Consider the following 13,811-nt stretch of genomic DNA (forward strand, 5'->3'; position numbering starts at 1 on the left):
GATCAGATAGGAAGTGTGAAAAATTGGGACAGAGGGTGGGGGGGCAATAGGCACCTATATAAGAAAAAGCCTCAATATTGGGACTGTCCCTATAAAATCGGGACATCTGATCACCCTAGTGAATAATGAAGTGGCAAAGTTTGCAGATGATACAGTTATTCAAGATAGTTAAGTCCAAAGCTGACTGTGAAGCATTACAGGGGGATCTCAGAAAACTGGGTGACTGAGTGACAAAATGGCAGATGAAATTGAACATTGATCAATACAAAGCGATACACATTGGAAGAAATAATCCCAACTACACATATATAATGATGGGTTCTAAATTAGCTGTTAACACTGAAGAAAGAGATCTTGACGTCACTGCGGATAGTTCTGTGAAAACTTCAGCTCAATGTGCAGCAGTGATCAAAAAGTCTAACAGTATGTTAGGAACTATTAGGAAGAGGATAGAAAATAATATCATAAGGTCACTCTATAAATCCATGGTGCACCCATACCTTGTGTCCAGTTCTTATCGCCCCATCTCAAAAAGGGTATAGTGGAATTGGAAAAGGTTTAGAGAAGGGCATAGATCAAGGGCATAGATGGCCTCCATATGAGGGGAGGCAAAAAAGACTAGAGCTGTTCAGCTTAGAAAAGAGACAAATAAGAGGGGATATGATACAGAGCTATAAAATCATGAATTGTGTGCATAAAGAGAATAGAGAAGTGTTATCCACCCTTTCCCATGATACAAAAAACAGGGGTCACTCAATAAAATTAATAGGCTGCAGGTTTAATACAAACAAAAGGAAGTACTTTTTCACACAATGCACAGTTAACCTGTGGAACTCATTGCCATGGGATGTGGTGATGGCCAAAAGTATAACTGACTTCAAAAAAGAGCTTGATAAGTTTATGAAGGATAGGCCCATCAGTGGATATTAATTAAAACAGTCAGGGATGCAACCCCATGCTCTGGGCAACCGTAAACCTCTGACTGCCAGAAGCTGGGAGGAGAAGATAGGGATGAATCGCTCCAGCTTCCCTTTTTTGTACACTCCATCTGTAGCTCTGGTACTGGCCACTGTTGGAGACAGGATACTGGGCGAGGTGGACCACTGATCTGGCCCTGTATGGCATTTCTTATGTTGTTAGTCAAGTAAATTCCCACAGGAAAACCTTAGTTTGTATACAGCTGGAAATTTAAACCAACAAGAAGAGTTAGCAGATTCTCACCTTAAAGTACCAAACGAACTTGAATTCTACCCTGCTCTTTGTTGCCCATCCTTCACTTACGGTCCATAAGACTGGCCCTGTTACTTCCCCAACCTTAATTCTCTCCCTAGGGACTGGTTCCTATTGTCCTTCCTTCCTTGGACTGGGTCCCTCATTGGGAAGTAGAGAATATATACAGCCCCTGAGGCCTCTAGATGCTATAATAATAATTACCACCTGAATGAATATTAGCCTGCAGTACTTGTTCATCTCACTGTGCATATGTGTGAATGAGAGCATTAGGCAGCTGATGTCCCTGCAGGGACCTTGTATCAGATTGATAAAGCAGCAGCGAATTAGTTCTTTGCTGGTTTATAATATGCTGATTATGAAAAACGACTTGGCCAGGATACTGCGCTGCTCTCAGTACTGTGAATGAGCTCTATGGGTTCCAGTCGGTCGGGGTTCTCCCCGCCTCATCTTAGGGGTGGTGAAACTGTTCTGAAGGACGTCCATTTTACAACCCTTAAGGTATGTCTACATGACAAAGAAAAGCCTCTGGTACCAAGGCTCAGAGCTCAGGTCAATTGACATGGGCTTGTGGGGCTTGGGCTGGCTAGAGCAGCAGTATGGATGTTTCTGCTCAGGCTGGAACCCAGGCTCCAAGACCCTTTTGTTACCTCAATTTCCCTAGAAACCAACCCAGGGTTACACTTACATTGGTTTTATTAAATGCCGCTATTGGATCACACAGAAAAGGGATAGATCTTATTCATACACGCACACATTCAACGCATTCATACCGTCGGTAAAGAGGTAGTTACAAACTTGATGTATCACAGGCTTTTGGACAGAGGTGGCCACCACGGGGATAGATGTGTGATTGACAGTTTGGCAGGAGGCAGAGGGGTAAGGAGAGGGAGGGGTCTAGTTAGAGTTAAAAGGGGCTGTGAGTATGGTTTGTTGCTGTTCCCTGCCTAATGCGGTATCTTCCCTTTTCCCAAACCCCATACACCATAATGCTAGCAATGAGACAAGCACTACAAGACAAACATAAAACACAGAACATAAGACAACGTAGAAGTTTGTCGTGACGACGCACCATGATATGTTTCAGTTGTCCTTCAGCTGGTACCAGCTCTTTCTGGTGCCCTGAAAAACAGAAGCTGCGAAAAAGACTTAAACATTGTAAACCGTAGGCTATCGTAGAGAGGAACATGGAGTCGGTGTGGTTCCCCCTACATGCTTGAGCTGTCCCCGATGGACACACTTCCCAATCAGGATATCGTCCACATATGAGACCACCCACCCCTTATCCCCTGGAGGGAGATGCTCTAACATTTGGGTCACTACCTTATGCGCAATAGCGGGGGCACTATGAAATCCCTGGGGTATACGGGTAAAGCAATACTATACCCCATCCACATGGAACGTGAATCGGTCCTGCGATCCTTCGTCAAGTGGAATAGCAAAGAAACAGTTAGACAAATCCAATACAGAAAATCTTTTAGCTTCCCTTGGTATGTCTTGCAACACCTGGGTCATGCCTGCGACTATTGGCACCCGCTGGGGGGTCATCACATTGACTCTCTGATAGTCAACAGTCTCCATGAGACCCCGTCAGCTTTCCTCACAGGCCATATGGGGGATTTAAAGGAGGAAGTTGTTCTTTTCACTACTCCCTGCCCTTCCAGCTCTCTAACTGTCTCTGCTACAGCCTGACATGCTGCAGCGGGGATAGGACATTGTTTCTGTGGGGGGACTGCTGGTCCTTCTATTTTCACTGGTTCCCCAGTCCATTTACCGCAGTCCAGCTTGTGGGCCGCCCATGCCTGGGGAAAACGCTTCCTCCATTCCTCCTTGCTATCCCTGGTCACTGCAGCCTCTCCCAACATACTACGCGTCAGCAATCCAGTATCTCCCTTCCTTACTTCAGGGGTCGAGTCTTTCTTTGGGGTCCTCCATAAACCTTTGTTAGCACCATCAACCACTATTCCTCCCTCTTGCAAGCAATCTATGCCCAAAATTGGTTCTGTGGTTGTGGGGCTATAAATCAAGGGCCATCTTCGGGTAAGATTCCCCACCCGGGTGACCATTCATCCCAACACTTGTCCCTGCGCCAAGGTGCCATCAAATCTCTGGATCTCAATGGTTCCCTGGATTGGTACTCCCGGCACGGGACAGGGAAGCAGTGAGACAGCCACAACAGTGTCCACCAGCACCACAAAATCCAGTTCAGATATCTCAGGGCACTCATATGGCCCCCCAACCTGAAGGCGCACATGCAACCTTCCTCCCAAATCCACCTGGAGAGGTCCCACCCAGGTCCATCCCTTTCCTCTCCCAGTGTACTCAGGGAGTCGGGCCCCCCCCCAGTCTGAGGTTGTTTTTTTGGCCCCAATATTGCCCCCCAGCTCCAGGAGCTTCAACCCCAGCTGAATACAATGGAGTGCTAGGGACTCCATGGGCTTCCTGTCCCATTGGCCCATGGGTTCCCCCTGATCCTTTAAGGCTATCCTCAACTGTATGCGGAGCTGACTGCTGTCTGATTGGTGGCGCCTGTGTCGAGGCGCTGGGGCTGCTCTTGTGGTCTGGCGTGCTGCTTCCTTAAGGTGTGATATGTCTAGGGGCTCTCCCTGCCTCCACACTTCCATAGCCATCTGAACATCTTTGGGCAACATTGCTGCAATAAGCCTTAATTCGGCCATTGGAATCACAATCTTGGACAGGGTCCTGGGGATCGCTCTCCCCTGGGCGGGCCGGATACCGCCCAGTTAACAATCACACTAATACCAAACTCTCCACAAAGATGTCAGGGGCCTTCCCCAGAGCGGGGAAGCCTGCTGCATACTGGCAGCTGACCTCCTGCAGTGCCTTTCTCTGAGCCAAATTGCAAACCAGCGCAAATGGGGACTGCCACCATCTGGCTGCCTGCGTCCGCAGTGCGATTCTCATATCGCACCCCAGTACTGTGGATGCCGTCCTCAACAGCTTCCTAACCTCCTCTGTGTTTAACCTCCCCTGATCCTCTATCGCCCTCAGAAACTGATATGCCCATTCCGAGAATGTGCTCACCTTGGCTGGCCCTAACCCTTGAGCCAGAGAAGTTATCTCTGCAGGGGTCAAGGCTATTTCCTCCATAGTCACCCTAGTTACAGGTCTGGGGCTCCCTCCCTGGGCTGGGAAAGTTAACCATTGCACAGCTGCCACTGGGGCTGGCTGAGCTCCCGGCCCATCTGGCAGCCATCCCGGGTCTGGGTCATACCAGATGTCCCTTCCCAGTCTCTGGGATCATATCAGAGTGGCGCCTTTGTCCCTGATCCCGGGGATCCTGCTGCTCTCCCACCCAGACGGGTCCCCTGCTCTAACACCAGTCCCCACAAACACTCCACCTGGACGTCCAATTCCTTAGATTGTTCCCTCTCTTCTTCCGCCTGTTCAGCTCTCTCCATCGCCTTGACAGTGGAGGTTTCTAGCTGCTGACAACTTGCCCCTGCCGCTTGTTCTTGTGCCTTCCACATATCCCTTTCCACCCTTACTCGCTCCAACTCCTGCCTCACTTGCATAGTTCCAGAATTATAATCAGCTTTAGCAGTTTGCCAAGCACAACACATTTGCCACAACAATCATGCCACTGCCCGATCCTTAGTCTTTGAATCCAGATGTTAAAACTCACAATATTTCTGGTACGTATTATCTATGTCCACCATGGCGTCCCCTGATGAAACCGACCCTGGGACCCATGGGTCAACCCCCTTGGAGTGTGCCCGGAGGAGGAGGAGGGGAAATTTTGCCACTTTTCCCTCCATTGTGGATGTGGGGGGGCTCTTTCCCTTTCTAAACAGCGGCACCATGCCCCAAATCAGGAAGGGGCAGCAAGCACCGCTCAAGCTCTCTACTCCGTGTCACCCCTTTCCTCTAGTGTACCTGGAAGAGGGAGCAGGCACCGCATGCGCTCTCTACTCTGTGTCACCCCTTTCCACTAGTGTACCCTATTGGTGGTTGACCACATTCTCCACCACTAATATTACCTCAATTTCCCTAGAAACCAACCCAGGGTTACACTTATATTGGTTTTATTAAATGCCGCTATTGGATCAAACAGAAAAGGGATGGATCTTATTCATCCCCGCACACATTCAACGCATTCATACCCTCATGCACCCACACACTCACGCAGGTGGAGAGTTACCGGAGACAGCAGAGGAAGCTGAGAAGCTGAAGCATAGTAGATTTGGTGTGTCCGCCTGCGGTCACGGATCCTGGCCGGCAAGCAGGTCAAGAAGCAGGGGGCTTGCATGCATGCCTTCTTCCTTTTGGTGGAACTGGGTAGCTCCTGTCACGTACACTGAGTTTTCCTTCTGTGTCTGTCACTGAGAAGTATTCCCAGACCTTGTTCCTTTCATGCATACCAGGTTCTTCTTTTCTTTACAGCACCCCATGATTGCCTTCTCAGGGCAGATTACATTAGACACACCTGGCTCCTGGCTCTGGGCTCTTTTCTCCTAGCAGTTCCTCTCTGCCCCGTCCCACATACACTCCTTTGTTCACACTCCCTTATCTCCCCCACACACTCACTCCCTCTGATCGTGTGTTGGAATATTGCAAAGCTTAGAGGTTCATACAAAGGGTAACTGAAAAGGTTACAGAGCTCACAAAAGTTACGAAACTTAAAAGGCTATGCTAACAATAACTAAAGTTACAAAAAGAAAAGGAGTACTTGTGGCACCTTAGAGACTAACAAATTTATTTGAGCAATCCACTGAATACATCCGATGAGGTGAGCTGTAGCTCACAAAAGCTTATGCTCATATAAATTTGTTAGTCTCTAAGGTGCCACAAGTACTCCTTTTCTTTTTGCGAATACAGACTAACACGGCTGCTACTCTGAAACCTAAAGTTACAAAGTTTGCAAAAGGTTACAGAACTTAATGATCATACTAGCAATGACTGAAAAGTTACAAATCTTACAATCGCATTCTACTGGATTGAGTGGAGGCTTTACATAACACCTCTCATCTCGCTGAGTTTCATACACTCAGCTCTTCTATTTGAGAAATTCCTGAGTTCTGTGTTCCACAATGTGAGGGGTCTGTTTCCATCCTCTTTCAATTCTTTTGCTATGCTGGATGTCACTCTTGTTCAGGATTGTACTTACAAGTGGGCCAGATCCTCCACAGGTGTAAACTGGTTTAGCTCCACTGACTTCAGTGGAAGAATGCTGATTTACACCGGCCAAAGAGGTCCAGGGTTGTCTCCCTAGGTTGGCCTTTTCCCCACATCAGGTAGGAGAATCTCCATCATTCTTATCCATGGGCAGCTTCCTCTCTTCCCTCTGACAGTTCCTTTTTACCTGAGATGTCACAGACTATTTTGTTGATAAATTGCAGAGGGTTCAGAGAAGAGCCATGAGGATGATTAAAGGATTAGAAAATGTGCTTTATTGTGATATATGCCAGGAGCTCAGTTTATTAAGATCGGGGTGGCCAACCTGAGCCTGAGAAGGAGTCAGAATTTACCAATGTACATTGCCAGAGAACCACAATAATATGTCAGCAGCTCCCTATTAGCTCCCCCCACTCCCAGCACCTCCTGCCCACTGGCAGCCCCGCTGATCAGTGCCTCCCCCTCCCGATCAGCTGTTTTGTGGCATGGAGGAGGCTCTGTGGGGGAGTGGGGTGGAGCAAAGGCACTGCAGGTTGAGGGGAGAGGACGGGAAGGGGTGGCGTGGGGGCAGGGCCTGTGGCAGAGCCAGCGGTTGAGCAGTGAGCACCCCCTGGCACATTGGAAAGTTGGCGCCTGTAGCTCCAGCCCCGGAGTCGGTGCCTATGCAAGGAGCCGCATATTAACTTCTGAAGAACCACATGTGGCTCTGGAGCCACAGGTTGGCCACCCCTGATTTAGGTTAACAAAGAGAAGGTCAAGTGGTGACTTGATCACTGTCTATAAGTACCTACATGGGGAACAAATATTTGATAATAGGCTCTTCAGTCTAGCAGCAAAAGGTATAACATGATCCAATGACTAGAAGTTGAAGCTAGACAATTTCAGACTGGAAATAAGGCATAAATTTTTAACCGTGAGAGTAATTAACCATTGGAACAATTTACCACGGGTCACAGTGGATTCTCCATTACTGGCAATTTTTAAATTAAGGTAGTTTTTCTAAAAGATATGTTCTAGGAATTATTTCGGGGAAGTTCTCTGGCCTGTGTCATACATACCATATATACATTCATACATGTCATATATACATACATACATGTGGTCACTATAGTTACTTCTGGCCTTAGAATGTATGAATGGACTCATGAATCTAGATCTGCTCATTAACATCCTGGGCTGACACCCTCCCTAGAGCCAGGTGGCACACCAGTGAAAAGTTCTCTCTCTTTCTCATCCCAGAAACCTCTTGTACCTATGGGTCCATCTGCTCCTGGGTAACATCTACGGACACCTTCGGAAAACCAGACTGGGTACCATCTTCAGTGAGGGCCTTGGTGCGGCAGCAGCAGCATCAAGTTCTGGAGAACCATTCATCCAGAGGAGACATAGAAGGTAGACAAACTTCCAGTTTATTCCCAAAGGGGTACACATATGCACACACAGATGTCTATGGCCATCCTCCCTTGTCTCTCTCAGACTGCCACATAGACTATACCTGTTTACATGAAACCATCATGAAATCCCACTCTGAACTCTAGAGAACACACCACTAAGAATCACGTGTATATTAAAAAAGCCATTGATTTTTCCATATATTTATAGAACACTAGACTTGAGCACATTGCATAGATTTATGGAATATTTACTGTGTAGCAGCCTTGCTCATACTGCAATGTACAATGTGAAACTTGATACATATTGAACACAGCCCATTTTTATACAATGCACATACTGCAACATTTGAAATGCAAAGGCAACACTCTCAAAGAACCACAGTTATTGGCAAGTCCCTCCTCTTTTGTCAGCAGTGCATAGTGTAGCTACTTCCATAGGTAGCTACTTCGAGACCCTGAGAAAAGCTAGGGAAATTCAACTCCTCGTGTAGCTAATAGGATTTGAAGGGGCCCAAGTCTGCAGTATTCCAAGCCCTTTCAGCTCACTTTGCCTTTAATGGGAATTGTAGATGCTCAGCACTCTTCACTGTTAGGTCCCAGGTATTCATCACTCTTGGGATTTGGCCCATAATCTTTATGTTCTTATGGTTCAGGCCCTTTGTGAATTAGCTTTGTTTCCACCACAGTCAGAAGAAGCCACTTTTAACTACAGAGGGTGAGACTCCCAGGAAATTCAGCCCCTTGACAAGGCTAAGCTGACTCCTCATATTTGTGCGCTTACTCATGTCTGTGTTGTGTTTCTAACCAGTATTATATCTGTTGCCTCCTCCCTTCTTTTTCCTTCTCTCTCCTTGGTTTCTTTTCCTCTCTTTTCTTCTCTCCTCTCTCTCTCTCTCTCTCGATCTGTTCTCTACTTATTTGCTTTCTTTTTTAACTTAATTCTTCTTTCACTTTTTTATCTTCTCTACTTTTTTCTTGTCTTTTCTTCTCCTCTCCTTTTTCACCACTGCTTCTTTCAATCCCTCTTTCCTCTTGTTTCCTCTTTTCATGTCTTCTCCCCTTGTACTCTTCCCTTCTTTCCTTCAGGGGACATTCTCCTCCTAAACACCAGCAGGTTCTTGGATAGATGTGAGTTCAGTCTGCATAGCCCCATCCTGCCATGGAGCGTGGAGTCCTGCTTGCTGGAGTTGGCCATATATTCACAGGGCACTGCTCCTGCTCTTCAGGGATTCACAGTTGAAATCCGACATGTGGAGACAAACCGGAACATAATCATCCCTCTGAGAGCTGGGCAAGAGGAGAACACCTGGTAAGGCTAGCTACCTGCAGCTATTTAAATGTTGCCTGAGGGGCAGTTCCCTTAGGGCATTGCTTCGAGCAAAGTCTGCTCCGCTTCTCTCTCCCCAAAGTCACTGATTCTGTGATGGCCAACTCTGAGGACTGAACTGAGAACCTCCAGAGCTAAACGCATGAGTCGCCACAGCGTGATCTAAAGAAGTAGCCTCCAGAGCTGCTGGCTGTAACAGACTCTCATCCTTTGGGGATAAGACACAGAAGAGAATGTATAACATACACTTGACCAGTGGGTTACACTTACATAAGAACGGCCCATACTGGGTCAGACTAAAGGTCCATCTAGCCCTGTCTTCTCCTGTCTTCCGACAGTGGCCAGTGCCAGATGCCCCAGAGGGAATGAACAGAACAGGTAATCATCAAGTGATCCATCTCCTGTTGCCCATTCCCAGCTTCTGGCTAGGGACATTATCCCTGCCCATCCTGGCTAATAGCCATTGATGGACCTATCTTCCATGAATTTATCTAGTTCTTTTTTGAACTCTGTTATAGTCTTAGCCTTCACAACATCCTCTGGCAAGGAGTTTCACAGGTTGACTGTGCATTGTGTGAAGAAATACTTCCTTTTGTTTGTTTTAAACTTGCTGCCTATTAATTTCATTTATTAACTTCCTCCCAAACCTTCAGTAGGGTAACGATGCCCCTATTTCATCTGATTCACTTACTGTTGCTGAGATTATAGGCCTCAAATCTACTGAGTCCAAAATGCTCCTTCAGTAATGGGCCGATTTCTCTAAGCAATGTCATGGGTTATCCTGGTCACAAGAGCTAAATTTCTCATGGTTTGGCGTAGTTTTAACTATCATCATTCTTCCCCATTCTTACCACCAGTATCTGCTTGAAAAGGATTGTCAGTGCACATTCGCGGGCAGAGCAAGCAGTCTGATACTCCGGCAGCATACTCCTCAGCCACTGTTGGTGTGGGTGAACTTTTGGCAGAGGGCGTGTTACCCAAAAAACAGTCTCCATAGTTAAAGGAAATACATCCATACTCATCCCATCAGCAGCAGTTGATACCATCAGTCATCACCACCAAGAAACTTCCAGGGTGAATAGAAATGCCCTGAAAGGCCACAAGTCCTTTCTCACAGATCAAGTACAATGGGGTCGCTATTCCTCCACCTCCAAAATGCAAAATGTCCCACACGGTTCAGGCCTCATCCCCAAATTGTTGAACATCTATAGAGCCACTCATCAGCTGTCCATCACCCAAGGCTCCCCATGTGCTGTGAGAATCATCTGGTAACTGGTTAGGCCAGTTTTCTGGCTCCTTCACAATGCTAGAGGGTTCAACAGTGGCTTTACTGGAACCAAGCATCTGGCCCCTAATGCTTTGGCCATGAATGAAAAATTCTTCATCTTCTTTCTTTTCAAAGGCTGCTCCTTTCTGAGATGCCTCCCTGGGTGGAAGAGCTAGGTATAACAGTAGAGCCTAAGTCACAAAGTTCAGTTCCCAGTGCTGATCCAGACTTTTCCAGAGTTCAGGGGTATTTGCTTCTGGTCAATCTGTAAAACTCTGGGCAGGGTAGAAGAGATAGCATAGAAAGAGAGAGGAAGAGAACGCAGATAAGAAAATCAGGCAATACCAAACCTTAGCCTGGATGTTCCTTACTTTGGTCTTCCCCATGGTTACTTTTTCATTCCTGGATGTGTCAGAATGCACATGAGATGGGAACCAAGAGGGTGCTTTGAAGTGCAACAGGGAGACGGAGTTCTAACAGAGAAAGAGAGGGAGGGGAGCCCACATGACTGTTTATTGGCAATCATCCTTGTGCTTGCTGTCCTTTCCTTCTACCTGCCTTTGAGGGGCATGAGTTAAGTACACTGTAAACTCTTTGTTTATATAACCTGATTGGCTCCCATTGAGAATTCCACCAACAGATCCTTGCTCTTGTTTTCCTTGAATTCCCTGGCACCACCTTTTGTTGCTATAGAGATACCCAGCCAAGACTCCTGTTCTGGTGAGCAAATTAAAATTTAATTCTTAACCTCAAATCCCTTCTTCTCCTATTTTCAGTTCTTGCTCACTTCCTTTCTAGGTGGGCCCTTCCCCCTCCAGATGTCTCCTTGCCAGTGTAGCAGGGAAAAAGTTGTCTTCTGATGTCATTCTTACCCCCAACGACTGCCCATGCCACTTCAGGCATGTGACTAGTCTCTGCTGGCTGAGGCAGCTAGATTCACAGGTGCATTTCTGCCTATTATTGATTGATTGAGTGCTCCTCACAAGTACCTAGCTGTTCAGTATCAATAGTGATCACTTCACCCTCACTGACATGCGGCTATCTCTGGAATGGAAAATAGCAGCTATTTAATAGCCTACCTGAAGACTGCCACAACAGCTTTAGGATATGAAGTTAAGTTCATCCTCTCTAATTAAAATTACAGTGGAATTTAAGCAGGTAGAACCTAATTTGCTCAATGGAAATTTGTCAGGACATTGGGTTAATACCTTTGCTTTCATGAAAGGAGCGAAAAGCTGAAAGGGACCTGTAACAATCATAGGTGGTCAGGGGCTTAGTTTTAAAGACATCTAAAATATGTAATATACTTCAGTCATGTTTAAAATATGTGGAAGTAGGGAAAACAAGGGGTTGGAATTAGGGACCCTTGGAAAAAATGAGATTCCTTTCTTTTTCTTTTACAATGGATTGATTTAAAAAGTCTCTATACAAGTCCAGGGTGGACAAAGGAAACCTAGTTTAGTGTGTGTAGCAGAACAAATAAGAGTCACTGTTGCATAGAGATCTAGCTTCTCTATGGCAGGTACATGGCCCAAGACCAGCTTTCTTTTTTATATCTGAAGGTCTTGTGCTGTGAAATGACAGGAAGACCAGCCTGAAGTAATTGGTTTTTTGGATGGTTTGGGATTTTTAAATGTATTTGTCCACTTCTAAAAAATACTGTACTGTTAGGAGTAGAACAGGAAGTATAATGAGCAAATGAGAGTGTAGGGATAAGGCCTATGTGCAGCATATCATTAACCTATGGAGCTCATTACCACATGATATTGTTGAGGGATGATTAGTAATTTATATGAAGAAAAAATTAGCACTCCTACCTTTTCAGGTGGGCAGAAACCAAAGAAAAGCCTACCTCAGCCCTTCCCCATAATCCTCCCCCCCTGTTGTCAAGCCATACCCAATCCCCAATTCCAGACAGAGCACTTCACTGTGTTCTTCTCTTTCTGATTCTGGAGGTCTCCTATAATATTCAGCTCTTCCTTCTGAATTCATCAACAGTGCTTTTTCCCTAGGATTCTGCTCTGTCCTACATTTGTGTTTTATGCATGAGAAGGTGCTTTTCTGATTGGTGCTCAGCTCTTGGATCAGTGAACCATCCTCGGATTGGTAGTGCTGAAGCTACTGTTCTGTCTGTCATACCCACAGTTCAGATCAGTCTCTGGTAAAAGCTTTCTGGTGAAAAAATGGTGAAGAGAGATGGCTGGAACAAACCAAACATCAAAGCCCCTGGTCTAAATTTAACAGGATAGGTGAAAACCCTAAAATAGCATCTGTAGTTGCACTATCTAGAATGAAGAGGAGCTGCTAATCCTCATTCTTCAGGGGACAAGATGACCACTACCTGGGGACAGGAAGTGCTTTTCTCTTCAATGGTATGGTAATGCTAAAATATCCAGGTGTATTGTGTTCATTTTTTCCTCCTTCCTCTAAAATACTAGGCATTGGCCACAGTAGGACGCAAGGTACCAGAGCAAACAAATCACTTGTTTGTTCGAGTATAGCGAGTCCCATATTCCTGATTATTGATCAACACCAGCTAAAGGGATAATAATCCTCACTCAGATATCAGAAGTTACTGTTAGAGTTAGATGCTGGGTCTTGCTCTACGTGTGTGAATGTAAATTGCAGGACTGTAGAAGCAGGTCCATAATCCACATCAGCAAGAGCTCTCTGCTACTGAAATAAGGCTTATCTCGGATTGGTGCCACCAATATACCTAGAATCTATTACATCCTGGTCATCTGGGTCAACACAATCCAGTCTGCCACTTAATGGAAACTGTCCAAAGTGAAACCCATCCAATAACAAAGTCTGCCCTAGGATCAGATATGGAGAAACCTCCCTCAATCTCTTAGTTCACTTGTAACAAGGAGATTAAATCAGTGGCAACCTGGAATGGACCCTGGGTGTAGCCTCAGAGAGGAAATGAGCTAGAACTGGATCTCTGTGCTATAATCCCTGCCAGGAGAAGAAATGGAACTTGGATTTCTGTGCCTCTCTGAAATGGACTTTGGGTACAATTCCTAAGAGGAGACAAATCTGAGCCTGAGATGGATTGATGTTTGACATCTTTATCTAGAGAGCCTCTCATACTTTAGGTAATCTCTGAATAAATTCTGAAGTCCTGAAGCAATCTTAGAATCATAGAAATGTAGGACTGGAAAAGAGCTCGAGAGATCATCTAATCCAATCACCTGTGCTGAGGTAGGGCTAAGTATACCTAGACGATCCCTGACAGGTGTTTGTCTAACCTGCTCTTAAAAACCTCCAATGATGGCATTCCACAACCTCTTTAGGAAGCCTATTCCATTACTTAACTCTCCTTGTAGTTAGAAAGTTTTTCCTAATATCTAACCTACATCTCCTTTGCTTCAGATTAAGCCCATTATTTCTTGTCCTACCTTCAGTGGACATGGAGAACAATTGATGATCATTGTCTTTATAACAGCCCTTAACA

The 13,811-nt window shown here is 45.8% G+C and overlaps 1 protein-coding gene across 1 annotated transcript in view; it reads left to right on the top strand.

Annotated features, from left to right (window-relative positions):
- Positions 1-13,811, top strand: part of LTK (leukocyte receptor tyrosine kinase) — a 167,924-nt gene that overhangs the window by 65,236 nt on the left and 88,877 nt on the right. Inside the window, exons 3-4 of the mRNA XM_048853213.2 lie at positions 7,606-7,758; positions 8,847-9,069. Of these exons, the coding sequence (XP_048709170.1) occupies positions 7,606-7,758; positions 8,847-9,069 (376 nt within the window). The remainder of the gene's footprint in view (positions 1-7,605; positions 7,759-8,846; positions 9,070-13,811) is intronic.

The sequence above is a fragment of the Caretta caretta genome, chromosome 6 (assembly GCF_965140235.1).
Source record: "Caretta caretta isolate rCarCar2 chromosome 6, rCarCar1.hap1, whole genome shotgun sequence".
Lineage (NCBI taxonomy): Eukaryota > Metazoa > Chordata > Testudines > Cheloniidae > Caretta > Caretta caretta.